The sequence below is a fragment of the Bicyclus anynana genome, chromosome 26 (genome assembly GCF_947172395.1).
Source record: "Bicyclus anynana chromosome 26, ilBicAnyn1.1, whole genome shotgun sequence".
NCBI lineage: Eukaryota > Metazoa > Arthropoda > Insecta > Lepidoptera > Nymphalidae > Bicyclus > Bicyclus anynana.
The window spans coordinates 8,150,062-8,177,372 of record NC_069108.1 but is presented as its reverse complement, the minus strand read 5'-3'; the positions used below and the strand labels follow the sequence as shown (position 1 = coordinate 8,177,372).

Below are 27,311 nucleotides of genomic sequence, written 5' to 3'. Positions count from 1 at the left end.
ACGTCATATATTATCCATGGGGATGATGACTAGGTTTGAAACTTTGAATATATTGATTTTTATGATACATTCGGGTAAATAAGGTCAATGTTAACTAATTTATACAGAAAAAGCAAAGATTGTCTGGATATTTGCAAAATAAATAAGATAAAATTTCAAAATGTATTAAAAATCTTTTATCGTAATTAGATGAAAGTTCATACAATTTTAGCTTCCTTACATTAAATGTGACATATTTCAATAATTAAACTATAAACATAAACGCACAAATAACAAAGATATTAGTGATTTTGTTTGTACGCCCATACAAATCTAACGATTGTTATGTACCTACGACGTCATTAATTCGTACCATTTTGTATGGGGCGTTTATCAGGGATCCGCGGCAGCGCCGCAAATCTGACCCTTTAAATCCCTGTAGCTCCGAAAGTAATGATCGCAGATACCCTGTTACTTTTACAAAATTGCTTTACTATTAGCATACTCTTAATTTATATACAATTTAAAAAACTGTCATCATCTCTATTTCGCTAAATAGCAACTATTTCGATGACCGAATCAAGAAATTCCGTAACGAAAACAATAAGCACGTAAGACGTTTTGGTACATTAAGTGTATTAGTGACGTCACAAAATGGATTTTTTTTTTTATTTTTGGAAAATTTTAATGAAATACGTGATATTTAAATTGAGTCTTATAAGAAATCCTGGACTTTGATTAATTGAAATTGATATCGATATATTTCGGACCCTTATTCCATGTACTACATGTATATATATGTATATATATATATATATATATATATATATATATTTGCTTTATATATATATATATATATATATATATTTGCTTTATATATATATATATAAAGCAAAGTCGGGTTTGTTACAACACTTATAACTCGAGATCTGCTGTACCAATTTTTATGGTTTTTGATTCGTTAAATTTGTCTCCGCCCCGAATAGCAAAATACATCTTAAAAACAACGAAAACCAGAGCTTTTTTAAGGGGTAGGTTAGGGGTAGGTTAGTGATAGGGTAGAGGTAGGGTAGGAGTAGGGGATAGGGGTAAAAGTAGGGGTAGGGAAGAAGTGCACAAAAGTCAAAGCGAAGCTTGACCAGGTTCGCTAGTCTACACTAATATTATAAAGCTGAAGAATTTGTTTGTTTGATTGAACGCGCTAATCTCAGGAACTACAGGTCCGATGTGAAAAATTCTTTCAGTGTTAGATAGCCCATTTATCGAGGAAGGCTATAGGCTATATTATCCCCGTATTCCTATGGGAACGGGAACCACGCGGGTGAAACCGCGCGGTGTCAGCTAGTTGTTTATAAAATTGTGATGTTTATTAATCGCTGACCGCCGTCCATTATATCCAGAGCCTCGCACCCGTCGTACATCGAGCGGCACGTGGACCTTCGTTGCTGGATGTACGCCGCCGCGGACGCCATGGCCACCATAGCGAGGGTCCTCGAACTGGAGACGGACAAGTGAGTGACACTTGATCAGACTTCACTATTAAGGTCATTAGACCCAACCCGCACCGCCTCGCCTCGAGTTTTTTTGTTTTTGTTTTTCAAAATTCTTTATTAAGCAGAAATATTATACACCAGAGATGTAACGGAGCTTCGATTCCGGTTCCGTTAAGTCGGAACTTCCGATTATTATTACACTTTCGGTTCCGATACTTTTGTATCGGATGTTAATCGGAGGTCGAACGAAATAAAGTATACAAAAGTATGCTAAATGAGTACAATAAAGAAAAACGTATAAGTATTAGTGATGATCCGTTATTGTGGTGGAAAGTAAATGGAAATACAAAATTCCAGCCCCTACAATCAATTGCCCGGCAATATTTGTCATGTCCACCGGGCTCGGTAGCTAGCGAACAACTTTTTAGTGGTGCTGGCCTAATTTACGACTCTTTAAGAAATAGATTGGATGGAGACAAAGCATCAAAGGTTTTGTTCATAAAGTACAATACATTACTTTTGGAGTCCATTTTGATTTAATTTGTTTTAGCTTTTGCTCATTTATTGTAATGTAACCAAATGTAACACGCTACTTTGGGTTTTAATATCAATTAAACTTTAAATTCATTAATTTTATCTTTTGTTTATCTTTAAACAAACTGACCCTGCCTCCGATTTCGATTCCGATTCCGATAAACCAAATTTGAAAACTCCGATTCCGATTTCGGTTCCGATAAAACTACCTCCGTTACATCCCTGTTATACACAAGCATGTTTTTATACAAATAACATAGAGTCAACATAACACTAAAATTACTAACTAAGGCTAACTTACACCTATTTTAGTCAATGGCTATGTACTTAAAACTATTTAAATTTTAACATGAAACAAACGTAATAAAAATTAAGACGTAATATCTAACATTGTTGCGGTATATTTGGTAATGTCTAAAACGATTCATCTATGATGAGTGATGACATCTGTGGTTATGTCAACTTTTGACATAACCTTGTCTTTTGTCTGTGACAAAATGATTTTGTAAAAATTAATGGAGGATTTTGATACGAGTTTAAAAAAACGTGATTGATTACTAGTAAAATTACTTGTGTACACAGTGTAATAACAATAAAAGAGTGTAGTGCTAAACGAGTTTTTATTTAACATTAACATTATTAACAGGTAATATATCCGCTTTATAGAGTTGTAGAGTCAACATCTCCTGAGGATGCTCCGGTTTCGGGGTGAAACGTACGTAGAGAGTATTTTGTCGGACCTGGGTGACGTTGTCGCATGGGTTCGTCGACTTTTCGCGGATGATAGCAAAATAAATAAATCATTATATATTCATGATGAATTTTCGCAAAGTAACGCTCGCTTCTATCCAATAATTTTCACACAGATTCGAATCAACGAGAGACCAGTTGGGTGACGAAGACCTCCTGAACGAGCTGCACTGGTCGCCGCATACGCAGACCTACGCGGACTTCGGTACGCTCAGGGTCCATGTCTTAGAAAATCTAAAAAAAACTTTAAAAAAAAAATTTGTACTTCCCTCTGGTGTGGTACGAGGACCTCGTACTTAAAACTTCGTGGCGTGGTACGAGGTCAATCGACCTCGTAACTCTTGACTGCGCTAGGTATACGAGGTCAATCGACCCCGTAACTCTTGACGACGCTAGGTGTACGAGGTCAATTGACCTCGTACCGCAGCGAACGTGTTAAAGACCTTGGCCTCTCTAGAACTGCAAGTTCTATATCAGAACGAGTATCCAAAGCTGCTCTAATAGGATCTTACCAAATTTCTCTAGGTAGGGAAAACAACACGATTGGAGGAAGGCGAGTGTTGATCGATTGTCAAGGAATTCCTTAACCCTACATCCAGATCACGAGTCCTGGACTTTGCTCGGTGTTTTTCTCTCTGCCACGCGATGGACCCGGCACCTGTACAGTGAATCCATGGATTGCTATGATATTCATCTCCCTCTTGTAATTAAAATTATTAATTAAATTAGTCTAGTTAATCTTGTAATTATTAATTAGTCTGAAGTGTAGGGTTAAGATCGTCCTTGACAGTTAACTAACTAACCTCTTCTCCGATCTTGTTGTTCTCCCTGCCTTAGCCAAATTTGATAAGATCTTATTCATCAGCTTACTGCTGAGCTCGAGACTCCTCTCAGACTGAAAAGTTGGAGGTGCATGCCCCGGACCGGATTCGAACCCACACCCTCCGGAATCGGAGGCAGAGGTCATATCCACTGGGCTAGTGCAGCTTTATTTTATTAAATTAAATATCACGCGTTTCATGCAGTGAATGGAAAACATCGTGAGCAAATTTTTTTTTTACTTCTTTACAAGTTAGCCCTTGACTACAATCTCACCTGATGGTAAGTGATGATGTAATCTAAGATGGGCACCGGGCTAACTTGTTAGGAGGAGGATGAAAATCCACACTCGTTTCGGTTTCTACACGACATCGTACCGGAACGCTAAATCGCTTGGCGGTACGTCTTTGTCGGTAGGGTGGTAACTAGCCACGGCCGATGCCTCCCACCAGCTAAAAACCTGCATACCTGAGAATTTTCTCAATAGATAGATCAGAGCTGGGAAATTTGCATAGAATATGCAAAAGTGTGTCCTCTGCCTTTAAATAACAATAAAGGGGTAATATCTGAAGTTTTAGGGGGTAGTCCCTAGGCATTGGTTATATTGTATTCCCGTATTCCCGTATTCCCATAGAAATGGGAAACTGTGGGACGGTTTTTTAACAATACAATTTATTTTTTACTAGGACTACATACAGACGGAGTCAGGTTCGTGAGGCAACAAAGCAAGAACCCGCAGGAGGGGTCCAAGGTGGTGCGCAGCGTGACCATAGCGCCGCAGCCCCGCCTCGTCACCTCTGCGTTCGGTGAGCTCTTTACATTTTATGATAGCCTGGTACTTTGCTTGGCCTTGACTTCTCGTTCGGCTAGCGTGTCTCTTTACATTTTATGATAACCTGGTACTTTTCCTGAAGAATATTCTAACGTGAATTCTCACTCTACGTAAGTCCGAGCGTGTCTCTTTACATTTTATGATAGCCTGATACTTTTCTGAAGAATGAAGAATATTCTAACGTGATTTGTCATTCTACGTGAATCCTTCATTGTTTCTTGCTTGGCCTTGACTTGTCTTTCGGCTAGCGTGTCTCTTTACATTTTATGATAACCTGGTACTTTTCTCAAGAATGAAGTATTTTTATTGTAACGTGAATTCTCACTCTACGTAAATCCTTGTTCTTCGCCTTTACTTCTGCGTTCGGCGAGCGTGTCTCTTTACTTTTTATGATAGCCTGGTAGTCTTCTCAAGAATGAAGAATTTTTATTGTAACGTGAATTCTCGAATATGACGTTTTATAACACATTAGCGAGGAAATACACTTTAGATAAATAAAGATAAAGAGATAAATTTTTACTTAAAAAAATACAATGTCAATAGTATTGTCAAAACTCAAATGTCATCTCATTTGTCATCAATACTAATATTATAAAGCTGAAGAGTTTCTTTGTTTGTTTGGTTGAACGCGCTAATTTCAGGAACTTCTTGTCCGATTTGAAAAATTCTTTCAGTGTTAGATAGCCTATTTATCTAGCTATAGGCTATATATTATCCTCGTACTCCTACGGGAACCACGCGGGTGAAACCGCGCGGCGTCAGCTAGTTTTAATCATTAAACGTTGGAGATTTAGATGTTTCGTTGTGTTTTCCAGGTTATGTCTCCCTATTCCCCATGCTTCTCAAAGTACTCCAACCTGAAAGCGAGAAATTAGGGAAGATATTAGAGATGTTGGACAAACCCGACTTATTGTGGTCACCGTATGGGCTGAGGTAATTCTTATTCAATCCTTTCGGCCTCTGTCTTCCGAACCGGTGGTAGAATCTTTACAAATAGTCAACTGACGTGTCAAAAGTGCTTGTAAACTGAGCCTACTTGAAACAAATGAATTTTTTATTTTTATTATTTTTGTAGGGGTAGTTGAAAGCTTACACCGAGTTTCACGCGGACGAAGTCGCGGGCGTCCGCTAGTAAAATATAATTTTGAAAATGAATTTTGTACTGATTGTCAAATCAAATCAAATCAAAATTTATTTATTTCGAATTCAGGTTTAATGACAATCATGTGTCGAAATTCGAGCAGCTCCAAATAGTTTTATGGAACCCAAATGGCCTGTCACACCACTCTTTAGAAGTTAAACAAATGGCCTAGTATCGGAAACCCACTTCACACAAAAGAGCTGGTACGGTACAACTTTCAAAAGGCTCACGAGACCGAGCACCACAAGATGTCATATAGACACTACATTATCATATTTGGGCAAGTCACTGGATTTCGCACCAAACACGCCAATAATTCAAATACTTAAAATCCCGCTGAATGTCTCACGACAGATTGCAGGAATAATGAGAAAAAAAAAAAATAGTATAATTATTATCATAGTGCCGATGTACCAGGTCACTGTCGAAGCTGTCGCCACTGTACATGAAGAGGAACACGGAGCACGACCCGCCGTACTGGCGCGGGCAGGTGTGGGCCAACGTCAACTACCTGGCGCTCGCCGCCCTGCGCCACTACAGTGCGCGGGGGCCCCACGCGCAGCGCGCCAGCGCTCTCTACACTGCGCTCAAGGAGAACGTAGTGCGTGAGTACCACACTGCTCACACGTCGACCACCTGCGCCACTACAGTGCGCGGGGGCCCCACGCGCAGCGCGCCAGCGCTCTCTACACTGCGCTCAAGGAGAACGTAGTGCGTGAGTACCACACACTGCTCACACGTCGACCACCTGCGCCACTACAGTGCGCGGGGGCCCCACGCGCAGCGCGCCAGCGCTCTCTACACTGCGCTCAAGGAGAACGTAGTGCGTGAGTACCACACACTGCTCACACGTCGACCACCTGCGCCACTACAGTGCGCGGGGGCCCCACGCGCAGCGCGCCAGCGCTCTCTACACTGCGCTCAAGGAGAACGTAGTGCGTGAGTACCACACTGCTCACACGTCGACCACCTGCGCCACTACAGTGCGCGGGGGCCCCACGCGCAGCGCGCCAGCGCTCTCTACACTGCGCTCAAGGAGAACGTAGTGCGTGAGTACCACACACTGCTCACACGTCGACCACCTGCGCCACTACAGTGCGCGGGGGCCCCACGCGCAGCGCGCCAGCGCTCTCTACACTGCGCTCAAGGAGAACGTAGTGCGTGAGTACCACACACTGCTCACACGTCGACCACCTGCGCCACTACAGTGCGCGGGGGCCCCACGCGCAGCGCGCCAGCGCTCTCTACACTGCGCTCAAGGAGAACGTAGTGCGTGAGTACCACACACTGCTCACACGTCGACCACCTGCGCCACTACAGTGCGCGGGGGCCCCACGCGCAGCGCGCCAGCGCTCTCTACACTGCGCTCAAGGAGAACGTAGTGCGTGAGTACCACACACTGCTCACACGTCGACCACGCAGGTGGTCGACGTGTGAGCAGTATGTACCCAATGCGGATTGGCAGACTTCACACACGCAGAGAATGAAGATAATTCTCTGGTATGCAGGTTTCCTCACGATGTTTTTCTTCACCGTTTGAGACACGTGATATTTAATTTCTTAAAATGCACACAACTGAAAAGTTGGAGGTGCATGCCCCGAACCGGATTCGCACCCACACCCTCCGGAATCGGAGGCAGAGGTCATATCCACTGGGCTATCACTGCTGCAAATATAGCTTAATCTATACTAATATTATTGAAGAGTTTGTTTGTTTGATTGAACGCGCTAATCTCAGGAACTACTACTACTGGTCCGATTACAAAAAAGTATTTCAGTGTTATATAGCCCATTTATCGAGGAAGGCTATAGGCTATATATTATCCCCGTATTCCTACGGGAACAGGAACCACGCGGGTGAAACCGCGTGACGTCAGCTAGTACTTCCATAATTCATTTTCAACACTGTTTACAAAAGAGGCAAGTAGCCTATTTTAAAGTTGGAGGTGTTTGACTTGGACCGGATTCGAACCTACGACTTCCGAATGGAAGGCAGAAGCCATATCCACTGGGTTGTGAGGGCATTTTTTTTTTTTTTTATAATTCTACCATTATTCTTTCTAGGAAACATTCTCTCTGAGTACAAGAGAACAGGATACCTTTACGAGCAGTACTCGGGGGAGGACGGTCGAGGCAGTGGCTGTAAGCCTTTCACCGGCTGGACAGCCCTTGTCGTCCTTATCATGGCGGACGAGTATTAACGACCTTCCAAAGGCGACCTTATCTGCGCAGATTTAAATAGCAGAAGATTGTGGACGTTGCATGGTTTGACAATGGGGATGATGACTAGGTTTGAATATATTGATATTTTTTATACATTCGGGTATATAAGGTCAATGTTAACTAATTTATACATAAAAAGTAAAGATTGTCTGGATATTTGCAAAATAAATGGGATTATGAATTTTCAAAATCTATTAAAAATCTTTTATCGTAATTAGATGAAAGGTTATACAGTTTTAGCTTCCTAATATTAAATGTGACATTTTTTAATAAATGAACTATAAACATAAACGCAGAAATAACAAAGATAGTAGTAATTTCGTTTAAACGCCCATACAAATCTGACGATCATTATGTACCTACGACGTCATTAATTGGTACCATTTTGTATGTGACATTTTTCAGGGATCCGCGGCAGCGACAAATCTGACCCTTTAAATCCCTGTAGCTCCGAAAGTAATGATCGCAGATACCCTGTTACTTTTACAAAATTGCTTTACTATTAGCGTACTCTTAATTTATATACAATTTAAAAAACTGTCATCATCCCTATTGACCTACCGCCGCAAGATTCAATAACGGACTTATAGGAACGTCGTATGATTTAACACTTTACTTACAGTGCAAGCGACGCAAGATTTAACAACTGACTTACGTGAAAGTTGTATGATTTAACATTTCACTTATAATGCAAGCGTCGCAAGATTTAACAACTGACTTACGTGAAAGTTGTATGATTTAACATTTCACTTATAATGCAAGCGTCGCAAGATTTAACAACAGACTTACGTGAAAGTTGTATGATTTAACATTTCACTTATAATGCAAGCGTCGCAAGATTTAACAACAGACTTACGTGAAAGTTGTATGATTTAACATTACACTTATAATGCAAGCGTCGCAAGATTTAACAACAGACTTATAAGAACGTAGTATTATTTAACACTTCACTTATAATTCAAGCGTCGCAAGTTTTACCAACAGACTTATGTTAACGTCGTATGATTTAACACTTCATTTATTATAAGCGTCGCAATATTTAACATTGGACTTTAGTGCTAACCTAACAGAATTTAGCAGTTGACTTAAGGCGATGTCACACTAGTGCGTTGCGTTGTCAGAACCGGTCAACGCATTGTATGCCACATCTGCGTTGCGTTGACGCATGACGTTGCAGCGCAAGTTTCAATATTGCATATAAAACAAATTAGCACTGTCCGTCGTTCGTTGAAACAACGCAACGTCAACGCAGCGCTTTGTGGCCTATCGTTTAAAATATACAGAAAGCAACGCATTTTCGACGCTGCGATGTACCAATGTAACGCAAAGCACTAATGGGGCATCGCTTTTATATGGATCGCTGTCCTGGCGGATGAGTAATCCTTTCAAATGCGACCTTATCTGTGCAAGTTTGAGTAAACAACTAAGTATGTTGTGTGGGCATCGTATGATTTAACACTTAATTTTGCAAGCGTCGCAAGATTTAACAACGGACTTTAGTGTTAGCTATTACTATTCAAAACATGGCACAATACATCGTTTTTTATGGTATTTTCGTTTTTGCTATTAAACTATAACCACTTAAACGTCCATGTTATCAACCAGATATTAAACGCCCCGATAAGCCCCGCCCCCCAAAAATCCTCAAAAATCCCCAAAATTCGATAGACCTACTAAAAACGTAACGACGACTTAAGTATCGCATGTATTTGAAAATAAAATAGCACGTAAAAATATCTACTTTTTTTTAAATTATTAAACTTTATTTTTTTTTTTTAAATTATAAACTTTTTGCAAAATCAATCAAACTTTTCTTACACAACACTAAGATAAAAAAAATCTCGTGGTTTTATCGTGGTATGTACCCGTTTAAATAATATTCACAACACTAATATATTTACCACCAGATTTAAGTATACATTTTTCATAATTAAAAACCATAAAAACAACCATAAGAACTTAGAAATTCTACGGAAGCCTTAAAACGATGTAATGGGCCATGTTTTGAACTATACGAGTGTAAGCTGACGGACTATTCACTAACTTTGTCTTCATTGACAACCTATTAGAATAAACATCAAATCAGCTGTGAAAGGGGATGATGACTAGGTTTGAATATATTGATTTTTATGATACATTCGGGTAAATAATGTTAACTAATTTAATAATTTATACATAAAAAGCAAAGATTGACTGGATATTTGCAAAATAAATAAGATTATAAAATTTCAAAATCTATTAAAAATCTTTTATCGTAATTAGATGAAAATTCATACAGTTTTAGCTTCCTTACATTAAATGTGACATTTTTAAATACATGAACTATAAACATAAACGCACAAATAACAAAGATATCAGTAATTTTGTTTGAACACCCATACAAATCTAACGATCATTATGTACCTACGACGTCATTAATTCGTACCATTTTGTATGGGGCGGTTTTCAGGGATCCGCTTCAGCGCCGCAAATCTGACCCTTTAAATCCCTGTAGCTCCGAAAGTAATGATCGCAGATACCCTGTTACTTTTACAAAATTGCTTTACTATTAGCATACTCTTAATTTATATACAATTTAAAAAACTGTCATCATCCCTATTGTCATCGACATACTGTATGATATCCAAGAATGGTTGTCAGTAAGCACCGGATGACATTTGTTACATATAATCTCAATTTCGTGTATGTCAACTATCATACGTCGAAGTTAGTGAATTGGGCTTCAAACAATTTTGGGCTACCTCCTTTATTTAGATATTTCATGTCAAGTGTAAAAATTTTAATTCAAAATTTAGACTAGCTAGTTGTTATTTCATTATATAGATAACACAGAATAAAGAATTATGCAGAATGAGTACAGAAGCACGGTGAGGCCGGTGAAATCCATAAAAAAAACAAACGTCACGCGTCTCCTTGTCATCCGCATATATACTTTTTTTCATAATTTGTATATTAAGATTGATATTAATATCATAATAGACTAATTAATTACCAATAAAAGTAATTATTGCCTGTAAAAAAATACTCTATCTTATTTTTTAAAATTTTTGTGAACAGTTTTTAAAATATTTTAAAACATAAGACGCCATTTTTCTGGAATCATATCGAAAATTGCTGATGCGACGCTTCGTGTCTGGTCTGACTGGTGAATGTATTCCTTTTTTTGATTTGTATTTAGAATGGCTACATCCTTATTTATTTATTTGGTTTACCAATGACTGTTGCAGCATTTACACAACTACAATCAAAAAAAAACACAAGGCTCTGCACAATCAAATGAAGCTACACACGGCATGCTCATTTCCGTAATATTAAAATAAATTAACGATTACATAAAATCAGTTTACATAAGAAAAAAATTACAGTAACAAGAAAAAGAAACATTTTACAACTACTATTTGAATATACTATATAATATATAATACAAAAAATAAAATGAGATTGGTAAAAACAAAAACAAAAATTAGTTTAGCAAATTTAGTAAAACTAACTGCGCTCTATCTGCATTTTATTCTTTTATCTGTGATAGTTAATAGTAACGTAAAATTCATAATTAAAAATGTCAATTATTGGATAGGTACACTATCTAATTGGTTTTACTTCTCTAGGTTCTAGCTATAGATAAATTTTTAATAGAGATTTGTTTTGATTGACTCCAGCGAGGAAGTTAAAACATTAGGGAGGGTACCCTGCATGTTGTTGAGTACCGCCAAGTATGATTGACGATGAACCGTTAACACGATCGCGGTACGAGGTCAATTGACCTCGTGTGTCTGGCGTGTTCTCGTGACTAATACGAGGTCAATAGACCTCGTATTAGTTACGAGGTCGATGGACCTCGTACCGTAAACTTACCTAGTTTCACTTCCAGTCTTTTTTCAAATGTCAAACTAAAGTATTCATTCTCTAGTGTTAAACTACCTTTAACTTGTAAATACGGTTTTATTAGAGGATTCGAAAGCAGGTTCAACAAGAAAACCATCTAGTAAGCTTTACTCAATGCTAGTTTCTGCACTTGATTGGACTTTATTAATGGATACGTATGAGAAACATAAAATCCCAGCGATTTATTAAGATGTCGCTATTTATTTATTTATTTTGTCCACCAGTGACTGTTGCAGCATTAACACAACTACAATCGAAAAAAAAACACAAACACAAGACTCCGCACAATCAAATGAAGCTACACACGGCATGCTCATCCGTAATATTAAAATGAATTAACGATTACATAAAATCAGTTTACATAAGAAAAAAAAATGCATTTTACAGTAACAAGAAAAAGAAACATTTTACAACTACTATTTGAATCTATGTATAAAGCTGAAGAGTTTGTTTGTTTGTTTGATTGAACGCGCTAATCTCAGGAACTACTGGTCCGATTTTAAAAATTCTTTCAGTGTTAGATAGCCCATTTATCGAGGAAGGCTATATGCTATATTATCACCATATTCCTATGGAAACGAGAACCACGTGGGTGAAACCACGGGCGTTAGCTAGTATACTATATAATATAAAAAATAAAATGAAATTGGTAAAAACAAAAATTAGTTTAGTAAATCTAGTAAAACTAACTTGCGATATGTCCTTGGTGAGTCTATTGGTATTTCGAGCTCTAGACCAGACATTTTCCTTTTGTCCCTCAGACCAATTATTGCATAGGACCTGCCTCGCTAGACGTTACTTTTCTGTCAAAGTATATAATCAACGATCTAATGCGATTATAAAAATTGTCTCTATAGAATCGATATTAAATAGTTGTAATCGTATTCGTCGGTTAAAGAGCTCCGTAAAAATACTTTTTTGTGTCATTGAATTGTGTAAAAAACGGGCAAAAACTTCTAGGTTAGTATAAGATATATACAAAATCTAAGCTCGTTTTGCTCAGAAAATTACGGACAATTTTGTTCGTGACTATGAGTGCGATACAGGTCCTTCTATAATTGGTCTGAGTTTTGTTCACACAAACTAAGCGAATAGTACTTATAGAGCTTTCTGAGCCGTTAAATCCCTGTAGCTCCGAAAGTAATGATCGCAGATACCCTGTTACTTTTACAAAGTTCCTTGAACATTTCTAATTAATTTTCGGTAAAGAATATAGTCCCAGAGTTACGGGTAATTATGTATAAATTATAATTATTCAACCAGTCTTCTGTATATTATGTAAATAAATAATTTAAAGAAATGTCTGTTTTATTAATTCTATTTATTGTTATAGACTACAAGCCCTTGAAAAAAAACACTTACCCTAGTCATACCCTACTTTTACCCTACCCCTAGGATTTAGGGGTTTGAAAAATAAATGTTGGCCTATTCTCATAAATACCGGATAAGCACAAAAAATTTCATCAAAATCGGTCAAGCCGTTTCGGAGGAGTATGGCAACGAAAACTGTGACACGAGAATTTTATATATTAGATAGATGATTAAAAATAAATGTCGAAAAACCTAGTGCCGTACTAAAGTAGTGGTACCCTTATCTGTGATCGCCTATAGGTGATGATGATATTGATGATATATAAAATTAAATGATCTTGAAAGTACTTTACAAATAGATAACATTTTCCAGCATGCCGTACATTTTTTTGTGGAACACAGGTTTATGGGATAAATTACTTCCCATATGACATTACTTATAAAAGCAAAGTAAAAACTAGCAAGCACTAGCAAGTGAAAACTGTTATCTATAGAATTCAAGTTTTGTACTGTCGAAAGTACACGACATTTATCTTAATGAATGTAAGTTACCTTGTCCTTACTGTAATAGCAGTAAGTCACCGTCTCACCACTACGTCCGCCTCCTCACGATGCCAGAGATAGACTAGCTGCTTTGTCCCACTACCGGTGTATATATACACAAACACTACAATGAAGATTGTCTAAAGTATTAATAAAGTGTGTTAGTGCCGTGCAGATAGTAGTCACTGGAAAGTCACTTTTTTCGGAGAGAAGTAATTTACCCTATACACCTATGTGTTCCACAAAAAATGTACGGCATGGTGGATGCTGTAATGTGCACCGGCCTTTGGCCGGGGATTTGTGACAAGACCTTCGATCGTGGCCTACAGCTAGGCATTTTACGCAAGCGCAAAAAACGCGCGACCTCCGGCCGCGCACTTTATTGTCCGTCAGTCTTAACCTACGCTAGTGTAGTGTTTGCCCACCGTCTCAAAACGACCCTTAAGCCGCTCCAAACATTGCAAAACCGGTTTCTGCGACAAATCACGGGCGCACCGTGGTTTGTACGCAATAACGACCTCCATAGAGACTTAGATTTACCTTCAATAGCTAGTTACATGAAACAACTCTCTCGAAACTATTTCGACAGAACTGCCATCCATCCCAACCAACTAGTGGTTGAGGCCTGCAACTACACTCCCAACCTTAACGCTAACTTCAAGCACAGGCGTCCCAAAAACGTCCTTTACGATCCAGACGATGACATGACGACCGACAATGTTTCCCGGGCAACACAATCACAAGCTACACAGCGTATTCGCCGGCGAAGACGAGGTCCCTGAAATCTAACGTCACCCGGACGTAGGTTTTCTAACTCACGATCTTGGACTGATTCACGGTTACCCCCTCCCGATTGGCCCTCTAAGCCGAGGTCTGAGTTTCGTAGGAGACGCCCTTAGAGAGTAGCTCCGTCCTCTATCTTTATTTCAGGCTTCGGGTCTCATCAGGCGATGCTTCTGCGCTCGCCCAAACCCCCCGGTGACGGCGTAGTGGTCCCACAAAAAAAATTCTTGCGTTCCCGGGTAACATGGTAAAAAAGTGTGTCGAATGGAGTTTACTCTTTAAGATCGACTGTCTAAATAGGTGTATGTTGCCCGGAGCATACACTATGTACGTCTCAATACTTACGTCTGAAAAGTGAAACTGAAACAAAAAGTGAAATTGGATGAAAAGATGCAGTTTAGATCGTGCCGCGTTTCAAGAACCAGCTCATGACTAAGGGCCCCGTATGGGTCTGAAACTAGTCGGGCATACTCCGACCTAATAACACGTGAGTTTTAGCCGTGTTTCATTATCAATTAATATGAATAAAACTCACGATATTTTTTTCATACCGGGGGCTTTAACTGAAAAATCGATTTATAAGGAGTAAACTTTTTTTTGTTTTTCTCAATTGGTTTCTTCTACTATTTTAAAATCAAAAATCTCCATTTAAAATTGCCGCTGACTTTAATTTAAAAATATTCGTATGCGGATATGTAGCTACTATGTGCATTGTTTTCATGTATGTAGATTCACGTCTCCTTGGAGTTTATATTCTTTGATGTAGGGTTTCTAACCTGTGCTTTGACACCTGAATCTGTGTATTAGTTTTTGTGTTGTTTGTAATGTATCTGTGGTTTTTGGTTTCTTGGGTTGGGTGAGTGTATTTTTTTACAAAAATATTTTGAAAAATTAAGGAAAATGGTTAATTATTTATAAATGTTTATAAATATCAATTCATTCTTTGGCTCACTGCTGAGCTCGAGCTCGAAGGATTAGGCCCATAGTCCGCTACGCTGGCCCATTGCGGATTGGCAACCTTCACTCTCTTCTCAGGTACGATGGTTGTGTGTAAGGCTGATTCCTATTTAAACATCAATAAGTAATATGTAGAAACTTTAAAATAAATAGTCGTAAATCCATTATGGTTAAGTACAAACACCTGAAAAGGCCATATGTATGTTCCTTGGAGAAGACTCGCTATAACGACACACTTGTCTTCTTTTCATTGCTATGAATGTGTAAATCAGCGACATACTCTATACTATAGACTGCATTTACGTTTCATGTAATCTGCTCATAGAAGTTGTTCCCAATGCTAGGGAGCAAATATTTAATATGAAAACTTGTTCCATATAAATTTAACTTCTGTCAGTTCCGAGAGCCGAGCGAATAACAGTGATCATCTATACTACAGCCTTTACTGATGAGTACTGTTTACCAACAAACAAATTAAAAATGAGGGTATAAATCATTTCACACCTGAAAATAATTATAAATAACTTGTTCTTAAATTATTGAAAATAAATTTGATTAATAAGCTTAGAACAATTAGATATGGTTAATATATTTTATATAACATTTTATAAACATGCGTTTTCTACTTTAATTTCTAGTTTATTTGTTGGTAAACAGTACTTATCAAGAAATGTAGTACAGTCTATGTATCGTAGATACAATGTATGTTGTTGGTAAAAACCATTATTAATAATTAATATCATATATTGTATTCCATGTATACCACCTAAAATGTAAAGTTTGTCACTGCCATCGTATATTGTAATACATACATAAATACTATGAGCCGTGATAGACAAGTGGATATGACCTCTGCCTCCAATTCTGAAGGGTGTGGGTTTCGAATCCGATCTGGGGCATGCACCTCCAACTTTTCAATTGTGTGCATTTTAAGAAATTAAATATCACATGTATCAAACGGTGAAGGAAAACATTGTGAGGAAACTTGCATATCAGAGAATTTGTGTGAAGTCTGCCAATCTGCATTAGGCCAGCGTGGTGGACTATTGGCCTAACCTCTCTCATTCTGAGAGGAGACTCGAGCTCAGCCGTGAGCCGAATATGGGTTGATAATGATAACAACAACATAAATACTATCTGATCTAGACTATACTATTTGATCTATCACATGTTAGAGGAGACTACAGCGAGGCTAAAGAGCAGTATTGTTTGTGGCCATCTCTATTCTCTATTGTTGACACAACACAAACTACACTAAGATGCAGTGCTGCGTGCCTTTCTGCATAAATACTTCAGACAATGCGTCAACATCTGCGGGAACAGGAATTACCTTTCATGAGTGAGTAGAATTATTTATCTGATGACTTTGAGCCACAACCGCCAATCTCACAATCAGAGGAGCACGGCCTCCGTGGCGCAGTGGTATGTGCGGTGAATTTACAAGACGGACGTCCTGGGTTCGATCCCCGGCTGGGCAGATTGAGATTTCCAAATTTGTCCAGGTCTGGCTGGTGGCAGGCTTCGGCCATGGCTAGTTACCACCCTACGATTTAGCGTTCTGGTATGATGCCGTGTAGTAACCGAAAGGGGTGTGGATTTTCATCATCCTCCTAACATGGTAGTCCGCTTCCATCTTAGACTGCATCATCACTTACCATCAGGTCAGATTGTTGTCAAGGGCTAACTTGTAAAGAATAAAAAAAAAAAAAAAGCACGCATATACTCACAGCTCTACAGTATTTATTAAATAGTGAGAATGAATAAGATGCTGTTATCTTTTATTACTTTAATGCTATTTTATTTTTCAACATAAGTAGTCACCTTGTATAAGTATACTTGGCATATCTTTTTTGTAAACATAAAATTCCTGTAAGAAAATGGTTTTATCCTGATCCTTTATCATTAAAATCTGAGGTGCTTCTTTAGCAGTGGAAATAGATAAAATTCGCTAGGAGCTAGGTCAGCTCCCAGGGATAATTTTTTACTTTTAAAATTTTCTGCTTTCTTAACTATATGTTCTGCAATTGCTGTTGTAGGGTGTCCCAAGCTTGAGTCGTCTCACTTAAACTCAGGTCACTAATATGCATTGTAGAATATGAAGGAGCATTAACACCTAATTTTCATGCAAGTCTTTATTTATCTACTCAATACTAAAATTTTTCATGAACATGTAACATGTAACTTCTATTTTCTCCATTTGCTCGAAAACATAAAAAATGTAAAAGAAGAGGTTGAACTCAGATCAATTTGCTATAAAAATCGCATTAACATACATATGGGATCTCCTGTAAAAAAAAAATCAAGATAATAAGAATGTACAAATGAAATACAAAAATTAACAAATAAAATAAATTAGCATGGCCTTCAATGGAAGGTCAGCTTCACATGCCATGTAGTACCCACAAGCAATTTGCGTAAAGGTGTTGCAGCTGATTGCACAATAGTCATGAATTTAAAAAAAAAAAAATTTGCTTGAAAACATTCTGAAACGAAGCAAACAGATGATTACTTTCAGAAATAAACAAAAGAGAATCTAAAACTTTTTGCTTTATTACAAATATCTGAACTATGTCTATGCTAGTATTCATGTTTTTTCTTACAAAGAAGTACATACATATACATATATCCAGGTTACCCAGTGAAGAAAATCTCCGTGCAGCTTGGCTCAGAGCCCTCGGCACACAAGACCATCACCTGCCCGACCCTGCTGTGGTCTGCTCACAGCATTTTGTAGATGAAGACTTTTATATAACAAAGAGTTGTGTAAGGCAGATTCGCTCTAATGCTATACCTACAACAGTGCAGGTCAGTTGATTGTAATGTTTTTATTTTTGATTGTTAACATAGGAAGGGCTAAGACATACCTATAGCAGCATTACTCACATACAATCAGTAATGTAGAAGTAACTATTGGTATACTTACAGATGTGCATGATATGCCTGGACACTGACAGCAAGCTGTCTCTAATGAGTAAACACAAGTTGGAGGAGGCATATGAACAGATAACTGGACTGTCTGTGAGTTGACTAATTAATTTTAATATTACATATTTGTAGAAGGATCTGAGTAATTGTTTGATACAACTCAATGTAAAATCATATATACAGAAAAATTTATAAAAATAATACACAATTTGTCCACCTTTCAGTACTAATTTTTGCAGTTGTTTCAGTTGTGTCGTGGAGGAAACCTGAAGCAAACACTCTGTGTGCTGTGTGCTCAGAGATTGATTAACTTCAGTAGATTTAGAGACTTATGCTTGAGAGCCCATTCACTGATGACAGACTTACTTGCACAAGATGAATTAGTGAGTACTTAGTACTAATGGTTTCATTCACTGTAAACTTGACAATCCTTGTTACCTTTCTTTTGGTGAAATATCTAGTAAGAAATAAATAATGACTTTTTCAGATTACAATACAACATAAACAATTGATGAACTGCACAACAAATCATCTGAAGTTTAATTTGACACATACCACATTAGCAGCTGATCACTGTGACTTGTACATAGATCACATTGATGAAGAGGAACAGACAGCAGCAGAGGAATCTGTAGTGGGAGATGTTGAAACAGTTGTGGTAAAGAATGAAGACAGTTTTTGCTCCATGCCAAATGCTGATTGCATGGAATCGATTCATAAAGATGACAATTTCAACAATGACTGTGTTTCTAATAACAATTACTACAATATAAGCATAAAGTTGGAAACATGTTCACCAAATGAAGATATAAATGAATCACTTCATGCAGAAGCAGGAGCTTCCTGCACTACAGTTCCAGAACACGTGTCCGAAACAGAGAATTTCATTAAGATTGAAAGTGTTACATTTGGCTGTACGCTTTGTTCTGAAGACTTTATGCAAGAGAATGAATACTATGAACACATGAGCAAGCATCTCAAGGTGAGACTTGTTCACATCTCTACGGAGGTGGTATATGGGCTCATACACTATGTCCTCTGTGGACAGAAAAACATGTTTTAAATGAGTTTTCTATTTGGTAGAATGCTGGAGACGACGATGCATCACAAGTGTGCGAGCCTCGTGCAGCTGTGAGCCGCAGCGGTGACTCACTCGTGCTGCAGAACAAGTCAGTATACAACGACGCTGCATGTGATGCATCACAAGTGTGCGAGCCTCGTGCAGCTGTGAGCCGCAGCGGTGACTCACTCGTGCTGCAGAACAAGTCAGTATACAACGACGCTGCATGTGATGCATCACAAGTGTGCGAGCCTCGTGCAGCTGTGAGCCGCAGCGGTGACTCACTTGTGCTGCAGAACAAGTGAATTTTGTTTAAACTCCTATACAAAACTAAAAGCTTTGCGTAGTATTTATTCAGTATGGTGCACAGCAAGCAAACTCACATTCTGCTGCAATGTTTCACAGGACAGGAAGTCGGAGGCTGAATGATGTTCCTCCCCCGGCTGCAGGCTGCGCTCAGGCTTTAGGTGAGGGGCAAGTGGACTTGATTGTTACTTTTTCTCTTATTACATTGAAACTTATTGCTGACTTCATGAAGCTCAAATTGGCTCTGGTTTGTGATGTAAATATAACAATGTTGTCAGGTGCAACTCGTTTCGCATCTTTTGTGTATTATTGTATAGACAGTATGTGTTGAGCATCTGCACTGTTCACGAAGGTCTAGATCTTTAAAGACAAGTGCTGTACATCATACTAGCTACTATTTTAAAAGAACAGAATATCAACTGACAATGACAACCGAAATAGCTACTATTTTAAAAGAACAATATCAACTAACGCCTCGTCTTTATTTATATTTACAATAATTAGCTTTATTGTCTTGACAGTAATGTACTGTTAGTTGCCGTGTTCATAAATGGTACCATGTAGTTTCCCTATTTACTCGATAAATTCGCACAATTTTTAAAGAAAATTAAAATAGTTAAGTCAAAAATGTACTTCCGTTATTACACATAATGCTACCCCAGACCATCTTGGATAACGTTTATTATTTATGAGAAAGTATTTTAATTTGTACAAACTTTCCATTATTATTTGGGAGAGCTTTCTAGGAGGGTAGATGATCTTATATTATATTTCCTTGCATCATTATTCATATATGATACCATGTAGTTTCCCTATTTACTCGATAAATTCGCACAATTTTTTGTATTATCTATATTGATATAATATTATAAAGCTGAAATGTTTGTTTGTTTGTTTGTTTGCTGGAATGCGCTAATCTCAGGAACTACTGGTCCAATTCGAAAAAAATATTTCAGTGTTAGATAGCCCATTTATCGAGGAAGGTTATAGGCTACATATATCATCCCGTATTGGTACATGTACAGGAACCACGTGGGTGAAACCGCGCAGCGACAGCTAGTTAGTAAATATTGCGGGAGAAAATATTAAATTGTATATATTGGAAATATTCAGGCGCACAGATTGTAGAAGTAGAGCTGTCGCAAAGGTTTGTCGGAGTAAATTATAAGAAGACTGTTTTGTTTCAGTCGCTCCACTGTCCGCGAGACTTGCGGCAAACAACGACCACACAGTGCAGGCAACTGAAGAAGCAGCTGCGACCCGGAAAACTGAACAAATCCTTGAGACTGACATTGGCGAACTGAACAAGCAATCGTCTCAGAGCGGCACCAAAGTATACACAGATATAAATAGATTCACAAACTGTGTAGTACAAAGGTATGATAATTTGAAGAAACCCAAGAGAACTGTACTAGATGAAAATCAGCGCACCAAAACATACACTGACGACAAGCTTTATTCTTGTGAGACATGCAATTGTAAATTTACACGAAAAAGTCATTTAGTAATGCATAAGCGAACCCACACGGGCGAAAAGCCTTATTCTTGTGAGATATGTAATTACAAATGTGCAAGCAAATATAACTTAATAATACATAACAGAAAACATACTGGTGAAAAACCCTATTCTTGTGAGATATGCAATTGTAAATTTGCACAAAAGAGTAATTTATTTATGCATATACGAACCCACACGGGCGAAAAGCCCTTTTGTTGTCAGGTGTGTAATTATAAATGTGCAAGAAAAGATAATTTTTTGGATCACTTGAAAACGCACACTGGCGAGAAGCCTTTTTGTTGTGAGACATGCAATTATAAATGTGCACGGGTTAGTGATCTAAATAGGCATAGAAGAACCCACACTGGTGAAAAGTCTTATTCTTGTGAAATATGCAATCACAAATTTGCAGACAGTAGTAACTTAGTGAGACATAAGAAGAGATTCCACACTGATACTAAGCCTCAAGAATTTTAAAAAAAGAGTTACCTATATACAAGAACTTGTTGGAAAAGCTGATTTGCCCGAGCACCTGTGCACTGACAAGGGTGAAGTCTTTCTCGTGAGATATATGTATATATTATGTCGGAGAAAACGGGTATCACATTTGAAGCGGTTGTCAGCAAAACACAATTACTGAATGAAAGTCTGTCAGGTCTAACAATACCTACTAAGAATGTTACAAATAAACAATGAGTGGCAGAGAATGACCTTAAGTGGAGTCACGCACTTGTGAACGATGTGTGTAGGGTTAAAAGCGCCTTTGATAGTTATCAAAAACCTCCTTTTCCACTCAAGTCACTCTCCCCGCCTATCCCATAACAACTCATAAAGGATTATTATTCAACAAAAGTGTGGACGGGTCGAACGCCACGACAAGAATGAGCTAGACGACGAGAGATCATCCACGCAGATCCTCCCGATATTTCACACAAAATATAATATAAATCACTAACTATTGTTTCATTTACAAAATTTATTACATAAAATTCAAGTATTTATATTGGGTAGTATCCTGTCTTGAATAATAATGATTTATCCATTTCTCGTAAGCCTTTAATATATTATACGATACCACAATTTGTGGATTTATAAGAATAAACTTTCACTTGGCAACACTGCGAATAATCTTACTTTGGTGATCCTTTGACTCGCGTCAAAAGAAGGGCGAATTTTTCAAGAGTACCTATAAGGCAAACAGTGTAAAATATTTCAAACTTTTTTGCAATTACTTAATGTGGCTGAATATTTAAAAAGTTATGTGTTGATGTATTGTTCGTAGATAAAATATATCGGATCGATATTGTTCAAATGTATATTCTCCAAAAATATCGATATTTTTTGCCCAAGCCTAAAACCAACTAATCAATACTTTTTATTTTAGGTAGGTTGGCTTCACTGCACATTTTTTAATTGGTTTTACCGGCCCTGGCTTTTAAGACCTTCATGCCTTCAGTCTTCACCACGTCTTCACTGCACAAACGGGTCATAGACTATAAATAATTTTCATTAGTACATATTAGTTCCATGATAATTTTCATTACTTTAATCGTTTTTGATACTTGAATATAAATATCGAAAAAAAAAACATCGCCGTTATATATATCGATTATTTTCTGAAAAAAATATCGATATTTTGATATACCGTTTTTTTTTGCCCAAGCCTAGTTTCTTGTTGAGTGTAAGGACTAAGGAAGCTATTGTCTGAGTGCGTCTGAAGGTCTGATGATACATATGAAGATATATATGACAGACCCATGCCATGGGAACTTAGAAGAACGTGAAATCTTTATGAAGCATCGCCATCTACATTCTATATTTAAGATTTCAGGATAGTAAATTCAATGACATAAGGTGTGTATGTAATAAAATGTTTTTAGAGATTAAAACCTTATAAGCACGGAAAAAAAAGCAAAAAAAAAGTATTATTTTTCCTTTTAATTATGACGCGTAATAGGAAGAATGTGTTTTTATTTCTAAAGCAAGGGGATTATTTAAGAAAGACAGTAAGTGTACATTAATTTCAACGACGTTCCACATAGTTATTTGACCTAGTGGTGTAAAACAAAGGTACGATCTAATAATCCTGAGTTCGAGCCCGGGGGTATCAATAGAAAAATTTTCGTCTTTTTTTCGTTTTTCTCTATTGATTTCTTCAACTATTACAAAATCAAAAGTCTCTCTCCTTTACAAAAAATATGCATTATTATTTTTATAACAATAATGGATACTGTACTAAAATTACCGTGGCTAGTTACTAGATGGCGCTATCACAGGCGTTCCGAAAAAAATTAGAGTAGCCTATCTATTTCCAATAATACATTGTAATCTTTGGACAGACCTTCATTTGTGGTCTGTGATGACAGACGACAGCAGGGGGGGGACAGTTCCATACATTCTGAGCAATTTGTTGACTTACAGGCCATCTAGATATAGTAGTGAAACAACTTTTCGACTAAGTTGGTAAAAATATCTCAACAGATGGCAGCAATTCCATCGCTAATCTTAGTGTGCCCAGTATTTGCAACCATTTCGTAATATTTAATAATTTTAACGATAATGAAAAAGATAGTAACTCTGTAATAATCTCATAGACCACTACATAAAATATATATTTAAATCGTTTTGCAAATCAAACTTCTTCATTTAATAAAATATGTGACGCATAAGTTAACATAGAGTGTTTGGTTAGTTTTTTGGCAACTACGCAACAATATTAACTAAATGGCTAAGATGATATGAAGTAATAATCTTTATATTATGTCCGGGAACAAAATATTTATAGTATGTGATATTCATGGGAAGGCAAAACATGGAGCAGTGGCGTTTTTCTTCCAAGCCATTTTCCAGTCCTGAATGCGTTTGATAGCAAATAATGTCTGCAAATTAGTTACGACTTCATATACTTTTCTATATTTATTAATTATTTTTTTAAATAAAAATATTTTGACTCCTCAGTTTTGTCCGATTGCCCGTGAATATTACTTAAACAGTTTTTACAGTATGATCATGAATTAAATTGTGTTGGTTGCGATTGTAAGATAATGGGTATAACAAAGTAAGCGTATATTAATTTCAACATGGCCAATTACTGTCATCTGGGCCTAATTGTCTAACGGAGTTCATTGATCGTAAAGTTCATACGATCGGCTACGATCAACGATCAATCGTAACTTTACATTGGTATTGTCTAATTTAGTTCATTATATGAAGACCGGATGGTGAACGATGAACTGAAATCATTCATGAAGATTGCGTATTGTTTATGCAAAACGATAGTGAAACTATCGTTAATAATATTATCAAATTTAAGTCAAACTCCATAATAATGCATATATTTTAACAAAGTTTTATGTTTTTTGTTTAAAACATTAAAGAAGCATTAAATTTCACGAAAAATATCTACTATTGAAGAAAATAGCGTGAGAAAATGGTACATGCAACTCAAGTAACAAAACGCAATTAACGAATTTAACCAAGGGCTATTTGGACTATTTGGTAATCTCCCTGTTGTCTGTGTAGGCTAGTGTCAAAATAACGGGGTATCCTATTAGTCTGTGGTGAAACATAGCATATTAATAACCTGTGGATTGGAAATTTTAATTTAACAAAACAAAACAAAATTTTTATTTTTCAGGTTTTAAAGAGAATTTAGAAATTGAGCAAAGTTTTACTAAATTATAGTGATCTTAGGAGCAAAGTTTACTTCGTTTGTGTTATTGTTAATCAAAAATATAAAAGTAAACAAAAAAGAAAACTACCTCTATCTAATTTTGTCGATGTCCATTTCTTATGAAGTTTCTCATTAAAACAACCCTTAACTCAGGCAAGGCAGGGCTAAGGTGGTTAGCGTAACTACAAGTGGTTAACTTACAGTTAGCCAACTGAAGAACAATCAACAATGCCCGATTAATAAGTGATCGCGCTGCTTGTCTACTACATGTCCCTGCACTAGTTATAGCAGTAATTTCTTTGTTGGGAAGTATTTAGCACATCCGGGCTGCGCAAAAGGAGAGGGTGGGCATTTCCTCTGTCTTTTAGAAAAGTCCGCATGTTATTTTTATCCCAGTGTTAATCTCTAAGTCTCGTATGAATCGGCACTAATATACATTAGTAAACATAGGTTTACCTAAGTGTGTGATGAGTGACTTCACAAACAGACTTATTATTAAAGGATTTGAACAGTTCTCTAGCTCTTTAGGGTGTTTTATTCCTTCACCAGCCAACAACAGTGTCATAATTACAATGGGTTCGCAGAGTTAGTTTATTTAAATATACCATTCAAAATCCTCTACTGAGAGCAAAATGTTACTGTTTTATTTTATTTTTTATTCTTTACAAGTTAAACTGAAAATCCACAACCCTTTCAGTTGCTACACGTCATCACACCGGAATGCTAAATCGCTTGGCCGTATGTCTCAATTGGTCCAGCCGGGGATCAAACACAGGACCTTCGGAACATTAATTATCATTAACATCTGATAGTGGTATATTAACACCATAACTACCAATCCACATTGAAGCAGGTTTTTTTTTATTCTTTACAAGTTAGCCCTTGACTACAATCTCACCTGATGGTAAGTGATGATGTAATCTAAGATGGTAATGGACTAACTTGTTAGGAGTAGTAAGTCAATCCACACCCCTTTTGGTTTCTACATGGCATCGTACCGGAATGCTAAATCGCTTAGTGGTAGGTCTTTGCCAGTAGGGTGGTAACTGGCGGAAGCCTTCCACCAGCCAGACCTAGACCAATTGAGAAAACCTCAATCGGCCCAGCCAGGGATCAAACCCAGGACACCACTGCTAATGTTTTTTAAAACCTCTCAAAGATTCTATCTAACTTTTAGTATGAAATATTAATTGTTTTTTTTAATTTCAGACTAAATTGATTATTATGAACAGACCATTATGATGATCCACTGATATTGACTCAAAGACATGAAGATGAGTGCTTTGACAACAAGACTGACTAGCTGAGCCAGTTTAAGAAAAATGTGGTGTGTGTGTGTGTCTAATTCCAGGAGCTCTCTATGTCAGCCATCCATCTATACTCATTTTTGTTAATTATAAAATAAATTTGATTATTTAGTATGTAACTTCATTGTACCTATCCTGCTAGCTGTTAGAAAGATAGCATCTGTAATAATTTATTTACGGTAAAACATATTTATAAATAAACATGCTTTAACATTTAGGTATGGCCAATATGTTGTCAAGTACAGTGGGCAGGGCTGAATCCATGATCCCTCAGTGTCTAGTCTGGCCCCTTTATGGAGTAGCTAGTTAGGCTTTAGCAGATTTATATTCTAATTTGGTAAAACTCGTTTTTCTGATTTAAGAAAATATACTAATCATCAAAACAGTGTCTGCAAGTACTGTACAGGCCTACTATTTGGATGAGAAGTATATATTTGATTATTTTTAAGCTTGTGCTGTGTGGTTTCAGGGTTTAAAAAATGTCTAACTGAAAGTCTATGTTTACTGTATTTATTATTATTATAATAAATAAACTTAAAAAATCTTTTTTTTATAAACTTCCAACCCCTATTTCACCCTCAGAGGTGTCATTTTCATAATTCTTAGAATACTAGTAGTCAAGATACTGTAATAAAAAGATACAGTTTGTGAGATTGTAGGGGTAAACACTGGACCTGGAATCCACATTTGAGTATTATAGGCCATGTATTCCTTCCCACGGGAACAGGAATTATGTGGGTGAAACTGCAGGGGGGTGAACATACACAGGTATTATAAATGTATTTTTTACAACTACACTTTTTTGAATAATTTATTTAATTATTGTAATGGTAAAAAAATATTAATAGTAAAATGTTAAACTGAAAGCTTTAGTTTTGGAAAAGACTACAAAAAACAAACTCAGCGAAGTAAGTATTCTTTTATATTATGTGTGTATTGATAATACACACACATTTATGATTTGACCAGATAACAGGGTCATCAGTACAATGTCCTATCAGCTAAAAGCCTCTGCCATCTTTTCTTCAGCACACCAATATGTTATTCCACTGTATTGCAGGTGCTTTTTGCAATATTGGAGTCTGCAGTTATAGGGCATATTCCAAATATCCTGTAAAGCAAAATTGTTAATATTATAAAGTACACACATCAACATTTAGTCTCAATGTAAGTGTAGTTTGTGTACTAAGATAATATAGCAGACAGACAAGCTTCACTTTGACTCATTCCCTATTCCTATCCTATTCTACTCCCACCCATTGGCTTATCTACTATTATTTCCTATTCCTATT

The 27,311-nt window shown here is 37.1% G+C and overlaps 2 protein-coding genes and 1 long non-coding RNA gene across 9 annotated transcripts in view; all 3 read left to right on the top strand.

Moving 5' to 3' along the window:
* The window catches only part of LOC112052836 (mannosyl-oligosaccharide glucosidase), a 29,808-nt gene extending 16,852 nt beyond the window's left edge, over positions 1-12,956 (top strand). The window contains exons 11-16 of one of the 2 annotated variants that reach the window (XM_052889912.1): positions 1,380-1,490; positions 2,873-2,961; positions 4,262-4,381; positions 5,223-5,340; positions 5,966-6,149; positions 7,613-12,956. In XM_052889912.1, coding sequence (XP_052745872.1) covers positions 1,380-1,490; positions 2,873-2,961; positions 4,262-4,381; positions 5,223-5,340; positions 5,966-6,149; positions 7,613-7,786 — 796 coding nt within the window. In that variant the 3' untranslated portion in view covers positions 7,787-12,956. Of the gene's footprint in view, positions 1-1,379; positions 1,491-2,872; positions 2,962-4,261; positions 4,382-5,222; positions 5,341-5,965; positions 6,154-7,612 lie in introns of both variants that reach the window. The other variant, XM_052889913.1, reaches the window with a different exon arrangement.
* Positions 12,957-15,131: 2,175 nt separating this feature from the next.
* On the top strand, positions 15,132-21,994 carry LOC128199600 (zinc finger protein ZFP2-like). 6 transcript variants are annotated; one of them, XM_052889816.1, is made up of 9 exons: positions 15,132-15,149; positions 16,426-16,589; positions 17,881-18,055; positions 18,176-18,268; positions 18,415-18,558; positions 18,663-19,157; positions 19,259-19,344; positions 19,641-19,702; positions 20,729-21,994. In XM_052889816.1, the coding sequence occupies exons 2-9, from the start codon at positions 16,510-16,512 to the stop codon at positions 21,514-21,516; spliced, it is 1,923 nt and encodes a 640-aa protein (XP_052745776.1). In that variant the 5' UTR covers positions 15,132-15,149; positions 16,426-16,509; the 3' UTR covers positions 21,517-21,994. The 6 variants fall into 6 exon arrangements, with proteins under 6 accessions (XP_052745776.1, XP_052745774.1, XP_052745773.1 ...); XM_052889814.1 differs by lacking the exon at positions 15,132-15,149 and adding an exon at positions 15,156-15,328; XM_052889813.1 differs by lacking the exon at positions 15,132-15,149 and adding an exon at positions 15,156-15,328 and having other exon boundaries at positions 16,280-16,589.
* A 1,230-nt stretch (positions 21,995-23,224) lies between these two features.
* LOC128199602 (uncharacterized) lies at positions 23,225-26,563 on the top strand. The gene is made up of 2 exons (XR_008252187.1): positions 23,225-25,056; positions 25,922-26,563. It is a non-coding gene; the product is annotated as an uncharacterized LOC128199602 (long non-coding RNA).
* The last annotated feature ends 748 nt before the right edge of the window (positions 26,564-27,311 follow it).

What these genes read in the sequence shown, in the direction of transcription:
- LOC128199600 (XM_052889816.1), top strand. Translation starts at nt 16,510, where the DNA reads ATGCAGTGCTGCGTGCCTTTCTGCATAAATACTTCAGACAATGCGTCA. An exon ending in CTATACCTACAACAGTGCAG is followed by an intron (nt 18,056 to 18,175) that starts GTCAGTTGATTG and finishes GTATACTTACAG; the next exon opens with ATGTGCATGATATGCCTGGA. An exon ending in ACATGAGCAAGCATCTCAAG is followed by an intron (nt 19,158 to 19,258) that starts GTGAGACTTGTT and finishes TCTATTTGGTAG; the next exon opens with AATGCTGGAGACGACGATGC.